Source organism: Silurus aristotelis (genome assembly GCF_946808225.1).
Source record: "Silurus aristotelis genome assembly, chromosome: 11".
Classification (NCBI taxonomy): domain Eukaryota; kingdom Metazoa; phylum Chordata; class Actinopteri; order Siluriformes; family Siluridae; genus Silurus; species Silurus aristotelis.
The window spans coordinates 19,253,677-19,274,775 of record NC_139584.1 but is presented as its reverse complement, the minus strand read 5'-3'; the positions used below and the strand labels follow the sequence as shown (position 1 = coordinate 19,274,775).

The window sequence follows — 21,099 nt, the reverse complement described above, 5'->3', positions numbered from 1 at the left end:
GTCAGGATGCTCTCAATGATGCAGCAGTAAAAATGTGTTAACATTTAGGTAGCATACATTTAGGTAGCATAAGGTAGCATTTAGGTAGCATAACATTTAGCTAGCATAACAGTTAACAGTTAGATTTTGGGACTCACAGATGAAAATGCCCTAACTAACTTTAAATGTTACCAGTTCCTGAGAATAATGTGCTACATAAACAATTTAGATATATTTAAAAAGAAGACACTTTGAGCTTTACTCAGAGTTTTCCATTATTCAAAGTTGATATTGCTCAAAAAGATAATAAGTTAAAGAATTTTATAGATGATGTACCGTGAACATTTTTTTTCCTGAATTGAATTTTTATTTCTTCATATATAAATACATGAAATTAGTAATGTAGCAATCCAGAAAAGTAATGGTTCAAAAGCCACATGTTTAATGAGTTTATATTTTAAATTGAATGTAGATATCATGAAAAAAGAGATTCCTACAAACATTTATCTGAGACTATTTCTGATCCTTTTATTCCTCCCCCTATTTAAGAGCCACCTTCTAATCTCAGGTGGCCATAAATGGCTGACCATTAAAGGCTTTTGTTATACATGTTTGGCTATTGATATTGATTTGGCATTTATATTGATGGCCAGGTAGCCAGACAAGCTATTGCTTTACAGTCATGACATTTCATATTAATGTATGGCCATTCCAATACTAACTTTATATCCAATACTAACGGCGGCGCGCACACCTGAGAGCCCGATGGCATTTCCAGCTCTTTTCTCTCCGGCGACGCGGCCGAATGGAGCGGCTTCCGACGGAGCGTCGGCAGGTACATGAATGTTCAATCATCCCAATTCCCCAAGATCCCGTTCTTCATCTCTCTTCAGTCTGGGGAGGCTCTTACTTGGGCCTATAAGATAGTGAACGAGAGCAATTTTGGCTTGTACGCCATTTTCACCGGGCCATTCACGGGAATGTTCAGGATGATACACAGCAGGCTCTGTTCATGGAACAGGAAGTAAACACTCTCCTGAGGAAGGAGGCCATCCATCAAGGTGGTCCCTCCATCAGAACGAGAGTCTGGGTTATACAGCCGGTACTTCATAGTTCCCAAAAAGGACAAAGGGTGTCCTATCTTAGATTTACATCAGCTGAACCGCTCTCTCATGAGACTCAGGTTCAAGATTCTGACCCTCAAGCAGGTCATGCTTCAAACCAGATCTGAGAACTGGTTTGTCACGGTAGATCTAAAGAATGTGTACATATATGTATCCATTCTACCATCTCACAGGAAGTTCCTGAGGTTCACTTTCGGGGCCGAAGCTTACCAATTTCGGGTTCTTCCATTTGGCATTGCCCTCTCGCCCCATACCTTCACAAAATGTGTGGATGCCTCAACCAACCTGGGATGTAAACTGCTCTCAATAAGCGGAGTTTCTATCCTGCGCCCAAAGGAGGATCTGGTGCCCCAGCCTGCACAGGGAGCACGAACGCAGACCTCCTTAATGGTTGATGTAGAGGACCAGCGCATTGTTGTCTGTATGGACCACCAGGTGGTGACCTCTGAGGTGTGAGAGGAAATGCTTCAGTGCTAGAAGCACGGCCAGCATCTCTAGGCAGTTGATGTGCCAACATAGATGGGGCCCTTCCCACAGACCTCGGGCGGAGCGACCACTCATGATCGCGATTGGTTTATCTTTGCTTAATCAGAGCAGTTGCCAGTCCGGCATCAGGATGTCATTCTCGCCCACATAAAAGTGTTGGGGTTTCGGCTGAACACCTGGAAGAGTGTGTTTTCTGCATTACAGAGAATCACCAAACTCTGTGTCATATGGGATTTGACTACTTTGCACACGCAGCTTTTCCCTGCTCGCATTGTGGCCATCCTTACAGTCATCAGGAAGGTCAGAGAAGGGAAGCCTCTCACTGTCAAGCAGTTCCAGAAACTTCTAGGGCTTATGGCAGCTGCGTCCAGTGTTATTCCACTTGGCCTGCTGTACATTAGACCCCTTCATTGGTGGCTCAGGACCCGTGGGTTCTTACAGAGGGCAATTCCCTCCACACAATGCCTACATGCAGTTCCAATCTCTAGGCCCCGTTCTGGGAGTCCCCTCATCACTTAATGCTAACAACGGATGCCTCCCTCACAGGGTGGGGAGCGATCATAAGTGGTCGCTCCGCCCGAGGTCTGTGGGAAGGGCCCCATCTATGTTGGCACATCAACTGCCTAGAGATGCCTCCCCCCCCCCCATCACTCTGCTTCCGAGAGTTCTGGAGAGAGTTTGCCAGTACAGAGTCTGTCTCCTCCTGGTAGCTCCAAGGTGGCTGAACAAACCATGGTTCGCAGACATGGTAGCTCTCCTTGAGCACCCTCCATGGGAAACTCCTCTGAGGAGGGATCTCCTTTCCCAGCTAGGGGGCACCATATTTCACCCCTGCACGGAGTTGTGGAGGCTCAGAGGTTCTAGTCTCTCCACCGAAGTTGTAGAGACCATTCTCCATTCCAGAGCTCCCTCCATGAGGAGGTCGTATGCCGCCAGGTGGCATCTGTTCTGCTCATGGTGTGAGCACCACCAGCTGGATCCAGTCCACTGCCCAGATGGCTCAGTGCTGGATTTCCTCCAGGGACAGTTTGGGGTTGATCATCCACCCTGAAAGCCTACACGTCCGCTATTTCGGCTTATCATGCCCCCTTAGCCAGGCAATCTCTAGGCAGAGACCCTAAAGTAATGCTTTTTCTACGCACCACCTAGTGGCTGAGGCCCCGGTACGACCTAGAGTGCCAGGGTGGGACCTGGCCGTCATTTGGGGGGCTCTGTCTGAGCCTTCCTTTCGAGCCTCTAGCTGATGCATTTTGGAGGCACCTTTCCATCAAGGTTCTTGTTGTTCTTGTTGGCTATCTGCTCTATCAAGAGAGTAGGGGACTTGCAAGGCCCTTTCTGTGGACCGCTCCTTACTGGAGTTTAGCCCAGGTATGGCTAGTGCCTTCCTGTACTCCATACGGGTTACATCCCCAAGGTGCCCTTGGTCGTCCCTCGACCCATACGATTACAGACATTCTATCCTCCTTCATTTCAGGCCCCAGACCAGGAAGAAATTAACTGGTTCTGTCCAGTGTGCGCACTGGACACCTACTTCCACAGGACAAGTCCTTAGAGGAATCAGACCGATCAGCCGCTCATCTGCTAAAGCCCTCCAAAGAGAGGCCTCCCTGCTAATAAGCAGACTCTGAGCAGGTGGCTTGTTGATGCCATCACATTATCTTATGAGTCCTCTGGTCTCCCCGCTCCTTTCAGAGTCAGAGTGTGGCTGCCTTAAAAGCTCTGGAGTTCCCCTCTGTGCCACTCACATCATCTGGAGCAGTTTAGAATCAATATTTGTCTAAAAACATAAAATACAACCTTCTCACCAGAGATGCATACTGGTCAGTGGTACCGCTCAAAGGCACTGGTCTGGAAGTGGCGAACAAATACTTTCCTGGGCTGAGACAAGCTAGATTGTGGGTGTAAAAAAGTCTAACTCAGATGTATTTTGCTAGTTGAACTTGGCTGTAACAGTTTCGCTCTGACCAACCAATCAGAGGACAGAAAAATGCTGCCACTATTCTGGGCCAGCTAGCTGGCCCTGTGAGGAGAATTTTAAATCTGATTGATTTAAAGAAACAGACTAATTGCTAATATAGTCTAAGGTACAACGGCCAGAACTATGTTGTGTAAAGGCCCTGGGCAGATTAGATTGACATGGCAGCACATAGAGGCTGAAATCTGATTGTACAAAAAAATCTAACATCCACATACACCTCCTGGAAGCAGTGCCAAGAGAAACGATGGTCCTGACGGCACACCACTGCACTTTTATGAGCCGACTGTTCCCTGTGATTTTGATGTCTGGACATGACTTGTTCACTTTTTCAGAATGCTGTAAAGACAGTATAAAAGTTAGCACACAAGTTCAACAAAAACAATGTAAAATTGGGTAAATGTAAAAATAGATCAATTGAATTAAAAGGCTATCTAGATATCAATCTATCGCAACTAAACCGAGCCCTTCTCCAGTCAGAGAGTCCCTTACAAGACAAAATGCTCCAGGTTTGACATTTTCAAGTTTAGGTGGGCTATCATGGAATAAAAATTTATTAAACTGAATTAAATTAAACAAGTTGTTAAACATTTCAATCTTTTATACTAAACCTTTAATGAAACCTCTAATAAACTTAAATTTAAACTTTTATTCTCAGGTGTACAGGTAAAATACACATAGATAATACCAAAGGCTAAGATAAGAGAATTGCATATAAGCAAGAGCAAGGACAAAAGCATCATGACTCAAGAACATGTATACAGAAATTATATATAGATATATTTTATACCATCGGACCCTCTCTCCAAGAAAATAGTGTGAATGTTTTTATATTGACTGCGTTTAGACAGAAAATGTCTAAAAATTCCAGTTGAAAAGACTGTAAAGGGGTTAGGATAACCACTTGATAACTACCGCTATTCTCAGAATGATTGAGTAATTTACTCTGTAAAGACCTTTTACTTTAAAAGCAATGCTATAGTTAGGATATAACTTGGGTGGCTTTTTGTACATTTCACAATATTAAAGGGAAAGTATATTTATTAATTTGTGATTTGTGTAGAAGGAATTCATCCAAAAGAAACATTTACAATGTCAGCACAATCTACTGTAAGAATTTTAACATTTAATAGGATGTACAGTACCTAACAAATTTATTACACATAATCCAGCTATACCCACCTCTGTCCCCTCACTTGAACCATATAAAAAACATATGGAATTGAACTAAAGAGGAAAGTACATCATCTTAGATCTTACAATTTGAAGGGTATGGAGCGATCATGTATTGAGAAATGTCTCAGATCACTTACCATATTGTATAACCTCATCAAGCAATATATAAGAAGACTCAGCACTGTTATATTGGTAGCACATAGCATTGACTAAAAAATGTGCCAATAATTGTGCCACACGTTATTTAAAAACAATTTTTTTGTGCAATTTTTTGTTATCGATGTAAAAAAAGTAGAAAGTAGACTTGTTTTTTTTTTTTTTTTTTTACAGAAGATCAAAACATTAAACATTAAAGTTTTTTTAACCTTTCTATGCTCATTGACCAAACATGTAAAAATTACTGATAGGCACTGAGTGTGATTTGCACAGGTAGAATAAATGATGACAAGATTTCCTAAGAATCTAATTGTTCATTTAAGCACTCAGTGTTTTCCATTTATTACAGCAAATAATTACTATTAAAAGTCAGATTAAAATCTCAGCAGAGGACTCTTAGAAACCACTGTAACCTACACATATACAGTAGTTGAGACAGACTCCAATGACCAAAATACACAGACAGTTTTTCCAGCTCTGAAACCCCATGCTACTAATTAAGCACAGATGTGCCTAATTAAACACACACACACACACACACACACACACACACACACACACACACACACACACACACACACACACACACACTACTTAAATGGCTGTGAAAGTAAAAAACAAAGTAAATACTGTCTAAAGCTGGAAACATTACAGATTTTTTTTACTCCATATACATTTTCTTACATACTTCAAACTTAAAACTTTTAGTTACAAAACAGTTACAACAGTTACAAAAATGTTATGTACCAAAGCAAAACATCTAATTCAAATTTTATTTGTAACATACACATTCATACAGAGTATGATATATATTGAAATGCTTTTTTTGACAGTCCATTTGTTTTGTGACTTGTAATCATGGAAGGAAATACTATATAAAGTAAAAAAAATAAGAGTAAAGTAACATACAAAAATACAATAAAGTATAACAGTATATTAAAATATAGTCTGACTATAAAGTATAATGGTTAAGGATAAAAAATACATTATATACACAATATATATATATATATATATATATATATATATATATATATATATATATATATATATATATATATATATATATAAAATGCTTTTATGAATCAGGACACAATAAAAAATCTCATCCTGACAGGTCTTTAACTTAAAATTTAGTTAATTACAACCTGATAACAATTCAATTCAATCCATTTTTATTTGTATAGTGCTTTTAACAATGAGCATTGTCTAAAAGCAGCTTTACACAGATAATGTGGTGATAAAAATTAATAGGATGGTCTTTATAAGTGTAAGTTTGTCCATGATGAGCACAACCAGGGGCGACTGTGGCAAGGAAAAACTCCCCGAGATGGCATAAAGAAGAAACCTTGAGAGGAACCAGACTCAAGAGGGAACCCATCCTCATCTGGGTTGCACCGAATGTCCATTTATTACAGAAATTATGTTACAGGGTACAGTCATGGTGATCAGAAGCAAACTGTAGTCCTGAGTCAATTCAATTCAATTCATTTTTATTTGTATAGCGCTTTTAACAATGAACATTGTCTCAAAGCAGCTTTACACAGATAATGCGGTGATTAAAAATGAATATGTTCTTTATGAGTAAGTTTGTCCCTGATGAGCAAGCCGGTGGCGACTGGCGACTGTGGCAAGGAAAAACTCCCCGAGATGGCATAAGGAAGAAACCTTGAGAGGAACCAGACTCAAGAGGGAACCCATCCTCATCTGGGTTACACCGAATGTCCATTTGTGGCGGGTATACAATGTTGCGGGGTGCAGTGATGATGATCAAAAGCGAAGTGTATTTCTGAAGTCAGTGTAGCAGACTGTTAACATTAACTACAGTCCAAATCCATCCTCAAAGCTTCCGTTCTTACTCCAGAATTTCATGAAACCATCCAAGGATATGGATTATTATGTGTCCTTATTGTTGTATGAAAGTTAAGGACACTGTGCAGTTGGGGACTCCAGCAGACTCGCTATAGCACTTTAATTAAAACAGAAAACCAGTAGGTAACACAGACCTAAGGGATCTCTGGGATAAGGGACCACCCACCACACCACCGTCAACAAACCTGAGTGAATGTGTGAGAGTGAGGAGACAACAGCAAACAAATATCCCAGTTCACTGAAAATTCTATATTCATGTTCCCTCCAGATCTGCTCCTTTAACTAAGAAAAATCTACTGATAAGAGACTTGACTAAATAAATGTGTTTTCAGCCTTGACTTGAACACTAAGACTGTGTCTGAGTCCCGAACACTGATTGGAAGGCTGTTCCATAACTGTGGGGCTTTATAAGAGAGAGAGGTCTTCCCCCTGCTGTAGTCTTAGCCTGCACCTTTTGACCTAAGTTGGCATGGAGGAACATATTGGTACAGAAGTTTACTCAGATACTGCGGCTAAAGTGCTTTACAGGTAGTCGTCGACTTACGACCACGATTGGGACCGACAGACCGGTCATAACATGATTTGGTCGTAAGTAGAGTAGGCTATATGTACAGTACTGTGAAATGATGCCGGAAGCTGGTAGGCAGCCGCGGCATACGATCGTCGTAACAGGGTTTGGTCATAAGTAGAGTAGGCTCTATGTACAGTACTGTAAAATTATGCCGGAAGCTGGTACCCACTGTTGTACACCGCGGCTAGCGATTGTGGTCGTAAAGTCGAATGGTTGTAAGTTGCATAGGTTGTAAGTCGACGACTACCTGTATACGTAAGTAGTAGTATTTTATAAATCAAATCAAATCAAATCGAATTTTATTTGTCACATACACATACATACAGGGTACGACATGCACTAATATGCTTTTTACGACAGTCTGGCATGAGGGAATAGGATGGGGAGAAAAATAAACCAAGAAAAATAAGGCAGATAAATAAAGTATGAACAATATAAAATATATAAAGATATATATATGAAAAAAGGGTATATACATGGTATGCTTATGACAGTAAAACAGTAAAAATGTAAGGTGGTTGATGTGACCGTCGTTAAAGCGTCCGTGTGCATGGTGTGGTATAAACTATAAAGTGCACTGTGTGTGCTGTGCAAGTCCAGAGTTAAAGTGACAGTCCAGAGATTAAAGTGTCGTAGTGCAAAAAGAAAAATAACAATATGTGCAGAGAAAAAGTGTGATGATGGAGCAAATGGACCAGTTCTAAATCCTGGATGTTTCCTGGTTTAAACTCCGAATGGCCTGCGGGAAGAAGCTCCTCCTCATTTGCACGCTTCCTGAACTCAACAAAGAAAAGACTCCATTGTTGGGATGGCTGAGGTCCTTTACAATCTTCCTGGCTCTGGTCCAGCACCGCGTGCTCTAGATGTCCTGCAGGTTAGGGAGCTCGGTGTGGATGGTACGTTCAGCTGAACGCACCACCCTCTGGAGGGCTCGCCTGTCCTGCATGGTGCTGTTCCCAAACCAGGAAGTGAGGCTTCTTGTCAGGACGGTCTCAATGGTGCATGTGTAGAAAGCCTTTAGCACCTGAGAGGGTAGTTTAAAGTCCCTTAAGCGTTTCAGATGGTACAGAAGCTGCCGGGCCTTCTTCATCAGAATGTTGGTGTGACAGGACCAAGACAGGTCCTGTGTGATGTGAACACCTAGGTACCGGAAACTGTCCACTCTCTCCACTGGGGTCCCGTTGATGTTTAGCGGTTGGTATGACCGCTCCTGCTTCGTGCTGAAGTCCACTATCAACTTTTAGTCTAATTAATGCGAAAGTCTAATCAATGCGAGATTTAATTGGGAGCCAGTGTAGACTGATTAAACCAGGGGTGACGTGGTCATATTTGGTCATAGTGAGAACTCTGCATTCTGAACTAACTGAAGCTTATTTATGCACTTACTTGAACACCCGACAGTAAAGCATTACAGTAATCTAATCTAGATGTAACAAAAGCATGAACTAGTTTTTCCGCATCCTGTAACGACATCATATTTTAAATTTTAGCAATATTTCTAAGGTGAAAGAATCCTGGTAATATTATTAACGTGAGCCTCAAAGGAAAGACTAGGGTTAATAATCACACCAAGGTATTTGACTGCTGTACACACTGAGATAGAAACACCATCCAGAGATGCAAGCTATCAGAAAGTTTACTTCTAGCTGCATGTATTTCTAGTAAAAGTACTTCCATCTTATCCGAGTTGAGCAGATAGAAGTTATCAAGCATCCACTGTCTAATGTACTTTACACACTCCTCAACATTTTCAAGCTGATCTCTCTTATCTGGCTTTGCTAAAATATACAGCTGTGTATCATCAGCATAGCAATGGAAGCGAATACCATGTTTATGTATAATTTCACCCAGAGGCAGCATATATAAAGAGAAAAGCAGTGGGTCTAAGACAGATCCTTGTGAAATACCAAACTTTAACACAGAGAGTGGGGAGTACTCAACATTTACATCAACAAACTAATAACGATCAGTCAAATAAAACCTAAGCCAGGAGAGAGCGGTTTAGTTTATTCCAACAACTTTCTCAAGTCTAGCAAGCAGGATAGTATTATTATTGGTGTCAAAAGCTGCACTAAGGTCGAGCAAAACAAGTAACGAAACAAAATCTGATCAGAGGCCAATTACAGGTCATTTACCACCTAAACTATCGCTATCTCTGTGCTATGATAAGGCCTAAATCCTGACTTATACATTTCCAAACATGTTATTCATAAGTAGATGTGAGCATAACTGCTGTGCTACAACCTTTTCTAAAATCTTGGAGATAAAGGGGACAGCATTATCTGTGTTTCTAACCTGATCGCCCAAGAGATTGTCAATGCACTCAAGATCCCAATCCTTCCCTGTGTTATGCCACTCCATGTAACAGCAACTGACAACCACCCAAGTGGGGAAGGCTACCTCAGACACAAAACAATGCCAATGACGCTACAAGTGGAATGTCATGCTTGCTCTGACCTGCCCAATCATTCTGGGGTTTCCCTGGCTCTAAATACATGATCACATGATCTTATGGCAACACAAAGAAATAAAAACAATTATCTCCAAGTTGTTTTGAGTTTTGTCTAGAGAAAACCATCACCTCCCATGTAATAGTATATCGGTTTAAAAGCCCCATGTCTGGTACACTCCCCTCTGTCCCTGCAAAGAATCAGGCCCTCAAAAGGTTTTTAACAAGAAACATGCCACAGTACTCGCACCACCGACAATGGGATTTTACCATACACCTCTCCCCAATGTGACACCTCGGTGCTGCCCCTGAGACCAAAGCTATGGAGTAATACAAATTTCTACCAGAGCAAATTTCCACCAGCAAATTTCTACCAGAGTTTCATTAGGAACTACAGTATGACAGCTGCACCACTGACAGCATTATTACTTGGGAAGCCACATAAACTCTGCACACCTCACTCAGTACTGGACATCTGGAAATAAACTGCACTTCTCAAATCACTCAAAACTATCAAAACAAAACATAAAATTGAAGTTGCTGTGCAAGGAACTAAGTCCACTATTCATAAGGCCATTCAAAGTCATATTCCAAGTCAACCTGGTGACCTACAGGTACCGCATCTCCCCTTTTTCGTCTCCCTACCGAAGTCAACACACATTCAGCAAGGGTAACAAGACCCTTCCGCTTCCTTGTAGAGTGAAGGTACCCCAGCCTATATAGTTCGATCAATTGTGAACTTATGGTGGAGAGAAGAACAGCTTCAGTATTTGGTGGAAAGGGAGGGGTACGGCAGAGAGGAGCAGAGTTGGGTAAACACAAAAGACATTCTGGATTAATCTCTTATTGAAGAGTTTCATCAAAAACAGCCAAATCAGCCAGCACCCAGGAGTAGGGGGCACTGACAAAGAAGAAAAACACCTGGAAGTGTTCATAGGAGGAGGATTCTGTAACAGTGGAAACTGCTGTATCCCCACCATCCCAACAGGGGGAGTCATCTAAGCACTTCAGGACTACAGGGCACTTCTGGATAATTGTGTTTATGAGGCCTTCTCATGCTAAGCAAGTATCGTAAATTATTGTTTGCATACCAAGCCTTAGTTTCTGTTTATGCTTCTGTGTGTACTGACCTATTTGTCTTGTTTTGTTTTACTATGATTCTCTGCCTTATGACTTTTGGTTGTTTGCCCTGTGGACCGCTCTACTGTGCTTTTGACAATCTGCCTGTTTTCTGACTTTGTCTTTGCTCTTCGTTTTCTCTCTTGGGACTGTGTTTTGTGCTATTTCTATTAATAAATCTGCAAATGGATACTCAAAACCTAAACACAGCATTTCACCACAAACACCCCATACCAACTGTCAAGCACAGTGGTGGAGGAGTGATGATTTGAGCTTGTTTTGCGGTCATTAAATTGACTAAACACCTTTGTATACAAAAGTATTCTAGAGAGAAATGGAAGGCCATATGTCTGACAGCTAAACTTGATCATCCAACAGAACAATGATCCCGAACACACCATCTAAAGCTACAACAGAATGACTAAAATGCTGTGGCAGGACCTTACGAAATCTGTGCACCAACAAATGCCCACAAACCTCAATGAACTGAAGCAACATTTTAAAGAGGAGTCTCAATGATGTGAGAGACTGATAAAGTCATACAGAGCATGATTATTTCAAGTTAATGCTGCTAAAGGTGGTTCTAAAGGCTATTGCAACATAAGGTGTACTTACATTTTTACACACTTTTTCTCCATTTCAGTTAGATTTTTGCAAAAATAAATAATAACGGTGTAATATTTCAGGTGTTGTTTATCTGAGGTTGTTTTTACTTAATTCTAACAATTGATAAGGACCATATAATTTTACTATGTCCTGACACTCAACCATGGAATTCAAAAAGGGTGTACTTTAGTTTTAACATGACTGTACATGGATCACAAGCAGATGTGAGAGCAGCTTTAGTTTTTTAAATGCCCAGGAGAGTGATGCTTGCATAAGGAAATATTCAAGCATGGAAAGTCTAATTTACTAATACCGAGTCAGTTGACTATGGTTTTTCCTAGTGAAGCCAAACACATTATCCTAATCCTGATCTAGTAGCCTACAAAATTTCAAGCTATAATGAAATGCAAAAGTGCACAAAAGGTCAACAATAAAATTGGTTTCCACTACGGTAATATCAGGGATCCACCTGCGATGCCCCCCTCAGTAGCTGTCACGCTGCCTCGCTCTGCCACTCCTTTCATTAACGAGAGACAGGTGTCTCTTTTTACGGCTTTCTCTATATAAGCCTCCATTCCCATCTCACCCGTGTTAGACCTACTCAATGGCTACAGACACTGACCTTATTCAGGACTGCCTATGGATTACCTTTGTTCTGTGGATCGTACCTGTTCTGAGGATTATACCTTCTGTGTGGATTATACTCGCATGGTGTACTTTTCCTAAAATGGTTCATAACTCTCCATGACTCTGTGCTGTGCTCTGTTATCACAATAAACATGATAGAGCTACTCCCGCTTCTGGTTCGTGGTCCGCACCCTGACAGAAGGTCCGACCAGTACCAAAGGAGGACTCACCCCGCCGTGTTGGTTTGGCAGCCAAACTCCGCTTTAGGTTTTACCTGGAAGCTAGCTGCCACTCCTCACGGATCATGCTCGCCGGCGCCGGATCAAACAAGCGTGGCTGCGCCGCACCCCTCCGAGAGCATGAGGGAATTCCCGGCTCGCTTCTCCGGTGAGATGACCGAGTGGGGCGGATTCCTACGGAGCGTCGGAAAGTACATGGAGGTAAATTTTTCCCAGTTTTCAACAGAACGAGCCAAAATCGGGTTCTGCATTTCCCTCCTGTCTGGAGATGCTCTTTCTAGAGTCAGTAAGCTCTGGAGCGTGGAAGGAGGCGATTTTGGCTCTTACGCTGATTTTATTGGGATATTTCTGGGGATGTTCGGGATGACTAAGGCGGATCTCCACTACAGCCCCCTCGATTCTTAGAGGGCTCCGTTCCCGAGTTCCCACGAGCACGCCGCTCCGTTCCCGAGTTCCCACGAGCGCGCCGCTCCGTTACCGAGTTCCCATGAGCAGGCCACTCCGGAGCGCACCGCTCCGTTCCGCTTCGTTCCACGAGCGCGCCACTCCGTTTCAGAGTTCCCACGAGTGCGCCGCTACATCTCAGAGTTACCACCAGCGCCTGATAACTTTTTTTTTGTCTGACTTAATTGCACAGCAGAGGTACTAAGTACACATCTGTTTGAAATACGTTCAACACGTAAATAAAATACATTCGAAACGTAAACAAATACGTTTTTAAACACTGCTGCAGAGTCAGTGCGTGTGCCCTGTAAACTCACATGACTTCTATTTTTGCTTCAATGCTTGTACAAAGTCAAACCATACATCATTGTATTATTTATCAACCAGTCCTTTTAAACAAAATAGAGAATATATAGTTGTCCAATTTTTTCACTGGTTAGCAATAAATCCACTGAATCCAGAGGCAATTTTACAGGAAATCCTTCCTACATCCTGAGGTACCTTAACAGAGTCTATTCTTCTTCAGAGTCTTTATATTTCATTTAGTTTTGGTGTTGTTAAAACTCAAGCTCAATCCATAACCTAAAATGTGCCTAGCTGTCCTAAGTAGAAGAATGTCACTTTTGTTACTCAGAGGCTTGTGGTAACCGAGATGAATGGTCAAACCCATAGAAATCTGTTTTCCATCCAAAAGTTGACTCTTGAATGTTTAGAGGCACTTGTTACATCCTATAAAAACACAAGACTTTAAAAAATCTTATGTTTTTAAAAATTCTTCCAAACAGTAATTATTAAATTCATTTATTTCAAACAGAACTAACCTCTTAAAGCTCCATATCCCACAAAACCACTACATTTTTTAGAAGCTGGAATGTCGGATGAGATGCAGAGAAGAGCAGCTCTGTACTCTTGACACTCCAGGAGTGAGGAGTCAATTATGACAACTCCCTCTCATAGCTCACAAACCTCATCAACTAATGCCTAAAGATATAGATTAATGTTAATCTTTGGCTCTGTGGGTCCTGGTATGACTCCAACTAAAATCATGTTTTCCTCTTTAAAACAACCAGATACATCACCCATACTAAATATAGGGAATGTTTCAAAGGCTGATACCAGTCAAGATTCATCATGAGGGCAAAATAGTTTTTTTGTTGTTGGTTGTGCAAAAAATAAATAAATGCTGCTCATTAACATACAGAAAGTAAGCCCAAATTCTCCAATCATATATATCTGCCATAACACAATTAGGAATTTGTCTGTCTCTTGTCTGAGAAGGTCAGAAGGAGTTGCATTGTGTGTTTGTGGATCAAGAAAAAGCGTACAACAGGGTGCTGAGAGAGGAGCTGTGGTATTGTATTAAAAAGTCGGGTGTGGCAGAGAAGTATGTGAGGGTGGTGCAGGACATGTCAAGTCAAGTCAAGTCAAGTTTATTTGTATAGCGCTTTTCACAACAGACATTGTCTCAAAGCAGCTTTACAGAAAACAACAGTGAAGGTGAATGGTGTGCGTTTGTCCCTGATGAGCAAGCCGTGGCGACAGTGGCAAGGAAAAACTCCCTTAGATGATATGAGGAAGAAACCTTGAGAGGAACCAGACTCAAAGGGGAACCCATCCTCATATGGGTGACATCAAAAGTTTGGTCATAAATCTTTCAACAATACAGAACAATTTGTGATCATCATAGATCCAGCATCAACTTCTCCATGCCAGGGCCTTTAAACACTCGGCATCTACTTCTCCATGATCATCCATAGGTCCATAATCTTCACGAGGTGGGACGTGACTGGAGCTGGCCAAACCTCAGGATGCCTCGGGATGGGGAGAGAAAGAGAAGCAGTGGAGAGGAATTAGCGTAGCTGCTGTTCATGATATTAACAGCACAAGTTGATAATGTGCATGTGATCAGATGTTCTGGAGCACAAGGTTATGATGTGATGTGTGTGATGTGTGTTATGTGTAGGCTTTGCTAAAAAGATATGTTTTTAATCTGCACTTAAACTGGGAGAGTGTATCTGAACCCCGAACACTGTCAGGAAGACTATTCCAGAGTTTTGGAGCTAAACTGACATATATGAGGACAGTGTGACAGCAGTGAAGTTTGCAGTAAAATGTGCAGTAGGAATCACAGACTGGTTCAAGGTGTAGGTGGGTATGATGGTTGTGGTCTTCAGGCATGTAGGAACCGTGGCCTGGGCCAGTGACAGGTTGAAAATGTCAGTGAGAACTTGTGCCAGTTGTCCAGCGCATGCTCTGAGAACACGTCCTGGTATACGTCCGGACCAGCTGCTTTGCGTGCATCCACTCTGCTAAACGCTGAATAGACTTCCGTTGTTGAGAGTGAAAGTGGGCTGTAAGCAGTAGAAGAGTCAGTGGTTAAGGTGAAATGTCCTCTGCCATGATCGAAACGAGCAAAAAGTTGGTTAAGATCGAGCTGTTGGTTTGTAGTCTGTGATGGTCTGGATGCTCTTCTATGTTAAGTTTGAATGTAAACTTGGCTCTCCTGATGCCTCTTTTCAGGTTGGCCCTGGCTCTGTTGTAGTCCTCTGCACTGCCAGATTTAAAAGCAGCATCTCTTGCTTTTAACAGGAGACTGACTTCAGAGTTCATCCATGGCTTCTGATTGGGAAAGTTATGTTACCATACCAGGTTGACAAAAGTTGTCTCTGTTTATGCTGGTTAATATTCTTAGTGAATGTAACATCTTGTGAATTATTCTGACAAAACTGCTAATTAAATTAATGCAAAGAATATTTTTAATGAGATACATAAACTGTCTAAGGCATAGCAACAGTGCTGTGATGGCATTGTCAGATATATTAAATGCAGCTTGCCAGGTTAAAAGGATCATAGCTAGGAGCTTTACAAGCAATTGCCCAGAGCTATTTCCAGGTGTCTCTTCTGCATCCTTTTTTATCTGTTGTCAAACCCAGATGTAAAATGTGTTACTTTTCTATTAAGTCTGACCAGAGGTGGAGAGTAACGAAGTAAAAATATTTCATTACTGTACTTGAATACCATTTTTATTACATAAATAAATTAATAAATAAATAAATAAATAAATAAATAAAAAAACAGGCAAAATTAAAACCTTTAGCGCAACACACGTTTATTCACGACATCCTTTCTTTACTCCGATATAATAAATATATAAACTCCACCGAAAAAAAAAAAAAAGGCCTAAATCAGCACCAAAATCCGACATGACGCACACATCTAGTAACAATTTACCTTCCGGGGTAGACAAATGTGTCTGCACATTTTATGCTATCTTTTTCATCATAACGCCAAATCTAACTTAGATTACTGTCTTTTTTTTATCTTACATATAAAAGCAATACATCATTCGAATCTGTAAAGGGTCTACTTTCATTTGTACACACTGATAATAACAGCAAAACACTGTGCTTTTGTAAAATAGAGCAACCACAGGGTGGGCCTTCTGCCATCTCTGTCATCTCTCTTCACAGACACACAAATAAAACAACCTGAATCTTAGTGAATAGCTGCCTCACAGACATAATAAATATATGTAGAGAAATAAAAGTTATAAGAGGTACGGTTTCTCCAGTGTCACCTCATTAACTGTTTTTGTGGAAACATAGCAAAGGTTCCATTTGGTGTCCTGATAATTTACGTAATTGAAAAAAATCATAATTACCTAAAAACGTTTACAAGAATATTTGGTTTTCATGCTCTATGTTAAGTTTGGTTTCACAAATAATAAACATACTGTCAGGGATCCACCTGCCACGCCCCCTTCTGTGGCTCTCATGTGGCCCTCCGCTCTCCCTGGCGCTCCAGGCTTAACCACGCACACCTGGGGCTCGTTGTCACTCATGCCTCTGCTCTCTCCAGAGCTCCAGGCTTAACTACGCACACCTGGGGCTCATCATCACTCCGCCCCGCTCCTACATAAGCTCCTCACTCTCACTTCCTCCCTTGTTCGTTATTGACTGTGTTGGACATTACATATGTGGTCACTGTTGCATGCAGTACTCTATGCTATCCGGTCCATTCGGACTCTACTATCCGGTACCGGCTGCGATTCTCCTCCCCGCGCATCTCATATCAGCTACACAGCTAAACCCCAAGCGCACCTCGGACTCTCTTAACCTAAGGACTGCCATGTGTGTGTGCGTGCATGCATGCGTGCGTGCATGTGTGTGTGTGAGTGTGCTTGTGTGTATCTCTCTCCCTCAATCTTGTCATTAAACCTGAGCAAGCTGTATTCCGGCTTCCGCCTCCTGCTTCACTCGCACCCTGACACATACATTGTTTAAAGCATCAATATTTGTCCATGCCCATGTTGATTAGAGTATTAAACAATTGGAAAGTATTAATCTAAGGTACATTTAAAACAGATAAAAATGTGCAATTAAATTGTGAATAATCATAAGTTAACTCATGACAATAATGCACTTAATCGCGATTAAATATTTTAATTGATTGACAGCCCTAATATTATTATGACGTGACATCCCGTTACCAGAGTGACATTAAAACAGGTATAAGTAATGGCTACCTTTCACTTAAGTACATGTCAGACCCCAAACTTCTTTACTTTAACTTAAGTAAAAAAGTAGTCAGTATTTCAACTTTTACCCGAGTATTTTAAAACTTGAGTATCTGTACTTCTACTTAAGTAAAGGATGTGTGTACTGAGATCATCATCCTCAAAACACAAATAATAACGTCAGCAAGTACGAAAGAAAAAAAACAAAACAGAAACGACAGACAACATAGAAAATTAATACTTAAAAAAAAAATATATATATATTTTTTTAACATATTTTCATTAGGCATGCACAAATTACCCTCATGTGGACTGCCAGAGTTTCCTGTAATAAAGTTCATTTAGAATCAGTTAAATAAGTGATTTATTTAACTGTGACAAAAGATAACATCAGTTGTTAACAGTCCTGGGTAAATACTTGACTTAAACAGGGAGTGATTGCTTAAATATTTACTGAGAGAACCTGTTAAACACCCTGCACTAGGGGAGTGTAATGTATATGTGACATATACTGTACATCTATGACATCTATTTTACTTGAGCATCCTGTGCTGCATAGGCATGTACCAATGGGCTATTTACAACAATAAGTAAAAAGGTATGCTTGTACTTACAGGCCATCCATGACAATAATTAAAATGTTGAACAGCCATTTTAAGGGCTCAACTTTTGTTTGGTATTTATGAATTTTAGCTTTAAAAAAGAGCTTTAACCAGAAAGCTTATAAAGCTTAATCAGAATCTGCCATAGGATCTATATTTAATTTATAAATTATGACCTAACTACATATTACATCAGACTATTGTTCTATAATTTATACACTATTAAATAAAAGGACATACCCAACAGAATGTCATTTTCCAAGTCCACATTTCTCACTTTGAGGGGTAATGCAACAGGTTTCTTCACCACATTGACAGTGTTCTAACTCTTTGTCAAAGCTGCTGTTTTTAAACCACACCGTGCTGTCATCTGTTAAAGCTGTGCTCCAAACTCCATTGCATGAAAACTTCATTTTGTGCTCATAAAACAGGGTATGTGATACAAGAGCGCTGTGCTCTTTTCTGCGTTCTATCAACTTTACTTCCATTTTGCCATAAAAGTAAAATCCAAAAGTGTTTTTTTAAATAATTCAAACCCACATGGCTCTGTTTTCTTCAGATAGCGAATTTTAACCAAAAGGGACACTGTTCACAGGATGCCTTTCACTCATTTGCTGTGGAATTCAACCAATAATATTTGCGGGCCAATTAGATGCACTAGCGTGTTTATGGAAGTGTATAAAGAATTTTTCATACATAGTTAGTTTGTATTTGGTGTTCGAGGATTTTTTGCAATGGCATGCAGAAGAAAGAGTTATTCTACTCCCCTGGGTAAAGTCAACCAACAAGCCACAGCGAGTCCAGTCAGCACAAATGACCTGATAAAGCAAATGATTATTTGAATGATTGTCAGAAAGCTTTAGCACAGGAGCTCACTAACAAGCTGGAAACCATTTGTGCCTTTCGAAAGAAAAGTGGAGATGATACAACAGAGGACACAGGAAGAACTGCCAAATAAATAAAAAAGGCTAAAAAAAAACACAATGTGACCATTGCGGTAAGTTGACCATTAATTTTATTGTGTTTTAAAATGTTAGGGCTACGACTCTTTCATGTCCCTCTTATGTGTATTGTTACTCTCATTTGTCATTTGTTTTAAGACGAGACTAAAAAGTCTCGTCTTAAAAAAGTCACAAAATCAATATATACTTATGTTAAACATTTTCTATCTAGAATTCATGTGAATCCCTTTTATTTACATTATTATTTACATTTACAATTATTTTGCAAAACAAAGGAAGTTTGTGAAATCCATTTACACTTTTCCAATTTCAACTTTTACAGGAAGCAGTACGACATCAGAAAACAATCCACACAGACACCATCCACAAACTGTGTAAAATTGTTTATACAAATATTTAGACATAATTTTTTGTACAGTATTGTGCATTCAATGTTTATTGTGTATTTTACATAATCATGTCTGGATTTCACCTCTTTACAGGGTAAATTCCCCCACAATCAAACGGTGACCTCACACCTTCTGAATGAGTTATGTGTGAGTTTTGTGGGTGTTGACCCACAGGTTTTCAAAGGAATTTATAATATTATTAAGTACATTTTTGGATATTGGATTACATATTTAATGAAGTGTTGCTAATAATATTTATTTTTTTGTTCTTTTCAGCATTCGACAAGACATATTATGAAGCTCTGAGGAGGAAATATTCAATGGACCAGCCTGACAAAGCAGAACTAAAGCTTTGGACAAAAACAAACAAAGAAAAGAACAAAGTTAAGGAATTTGATAAATGTTTTTAATGTTGCTTTCTAATAATTTCCAATTGCTTTTTTAAAATAATAATAGCTTTTTCAGTGGTTGGCAGTTTTTACATTTCTGTTTTGCAGCTGGAGTCTAGGAGTAAGGTCCTAGAGACTGATGTAGAACGAGGTCTCTGGAACTTAGCAACAATTGATTTAATGTCCGATGAAAAAGATGGCATTATTGATGGGAGGCTGTTGTGGGTTGTTAAACTGAACCACAACTAAAGCCCACGACTGTCAGCTCTGTGCCAGGAGCGATAGAAAAGACTGGAAGCAGACTATGGTACATGGTGACATGGCTGACACTAGAGTCAGATGAGCGTTTATTTATTCAACTGTAATTTCATGTACCTTTTTAGGTATTATTTTGATATTTTATTTATATAGTTTATATAAATATTGTATATATATTTTATATATTTCATTTATAAAATTGTTATTTTTTTACATTTTATTCTTTTAATAAAAGATATCTGAAGTCCTTCACTGTATGAGCATTTATATTGTGAACAATATTGAAGGCCTGTAAGATATATAAGCAGGCCTACATTTCTGCTGTGTGTGTGTGTGTGTGTGTGTGTGTGTGTGTGTGTGTGTGTGTGTGTGTGTGTTGGGGGGGTGGGGGGAGGGGGTTATTAGAGGTGAAAGCCTCTAATAAAAAAAATAACATTTTAGGTAGAGCCTGCCATTAAAGGGTTATAGGTGTGAAAAAATTCAGGAGATATTGTCTACCATGACAACTAATGGTCATAGCAAGTTTTCGTCGGTCACAAACATCCGAAATGGTACAGAATCGGGTGTATACGTAGATGTGGAATTTGACATTTCTGGCCAGAATATTTCTGAATCTGTCTGAAAATCTGGTCTGGTCTTTTCATGCAGTGTAATATATTTCCAGAATCATGCAAAATGATGCCAGTTGAATGAAAAAAGTATAGCATCTATTATATATATATATATATATATATATATATATATATATATATATATATATATATATATATATATATATATATATATAAAATCTCAAAATGTCTTAGAATTAAAACAAGTGAATATAATAAAAATATAAACATATAAAATAAAAACCAATTCTGGAAAATATATCAATGCATTCTGAACAATCAGATTTGATAATTTTATAATGTTTTACATATTTGCATATCTTTTTTCAAATTGTATTTACAAACTATACACATACACTTTTTCAGAGTTTCTTTGAAAAGCTGAAAAACTTGTAAGTATTTGTTAACTACATACTTTCTTAAGCTACTATTTGATCATTTATATTCATATATGTTTTTAAGAGTTATGTTATTCTTAAAAATCTTTTGTGCAGACATTGTGGACCTCCTGCTACACCCAAACGAATAGGTATGGTGTAGAATAGTTTG

The 21,099-nt window shown here is 39.8% G+C and overlaps 1 protein-coding gene and 1 long non-coding RNA gene across 5 annotated transcripts in view; both read left to right on the top strand.

The window, feature by feature from the left end:
• Positions 1-21,099, top strand: part of LOC310733348 (SH2 domain-containing protein 6) — a 135,095-nt gene that overhangs the window by 1,955 nt on the left and 112,041 nt on the right. For all 4 annotated transcript variants that reach the window (XM_083554565.1, XM_083554563.1, XM_083554564.1 and 1 more), the window contains exons 2-3: positions 20,917-20,942; positions 21,045-21,079. In XM_083554565.1, the coding sequence (XP_083410691.1) occupies positions 20,917-20,942; positions 21,045-21,079 (61 nt within the window). The remainder of the gene's footprint in view (positions 1-20,916; positions 20,943-21,044; positions 21,080-21,099) is intronic.
• LOC310733407 lies at positions 18,579-19,476 on the top strand. Its single transcript, XR_014535717.1, has 3 exons — positions 18,579-18,938; positions 19,226-19,277; positions 19,386-19,476. It is a non-coding gene; the product is annotated as an uncharacterized lncRNA (long non-coding RNA).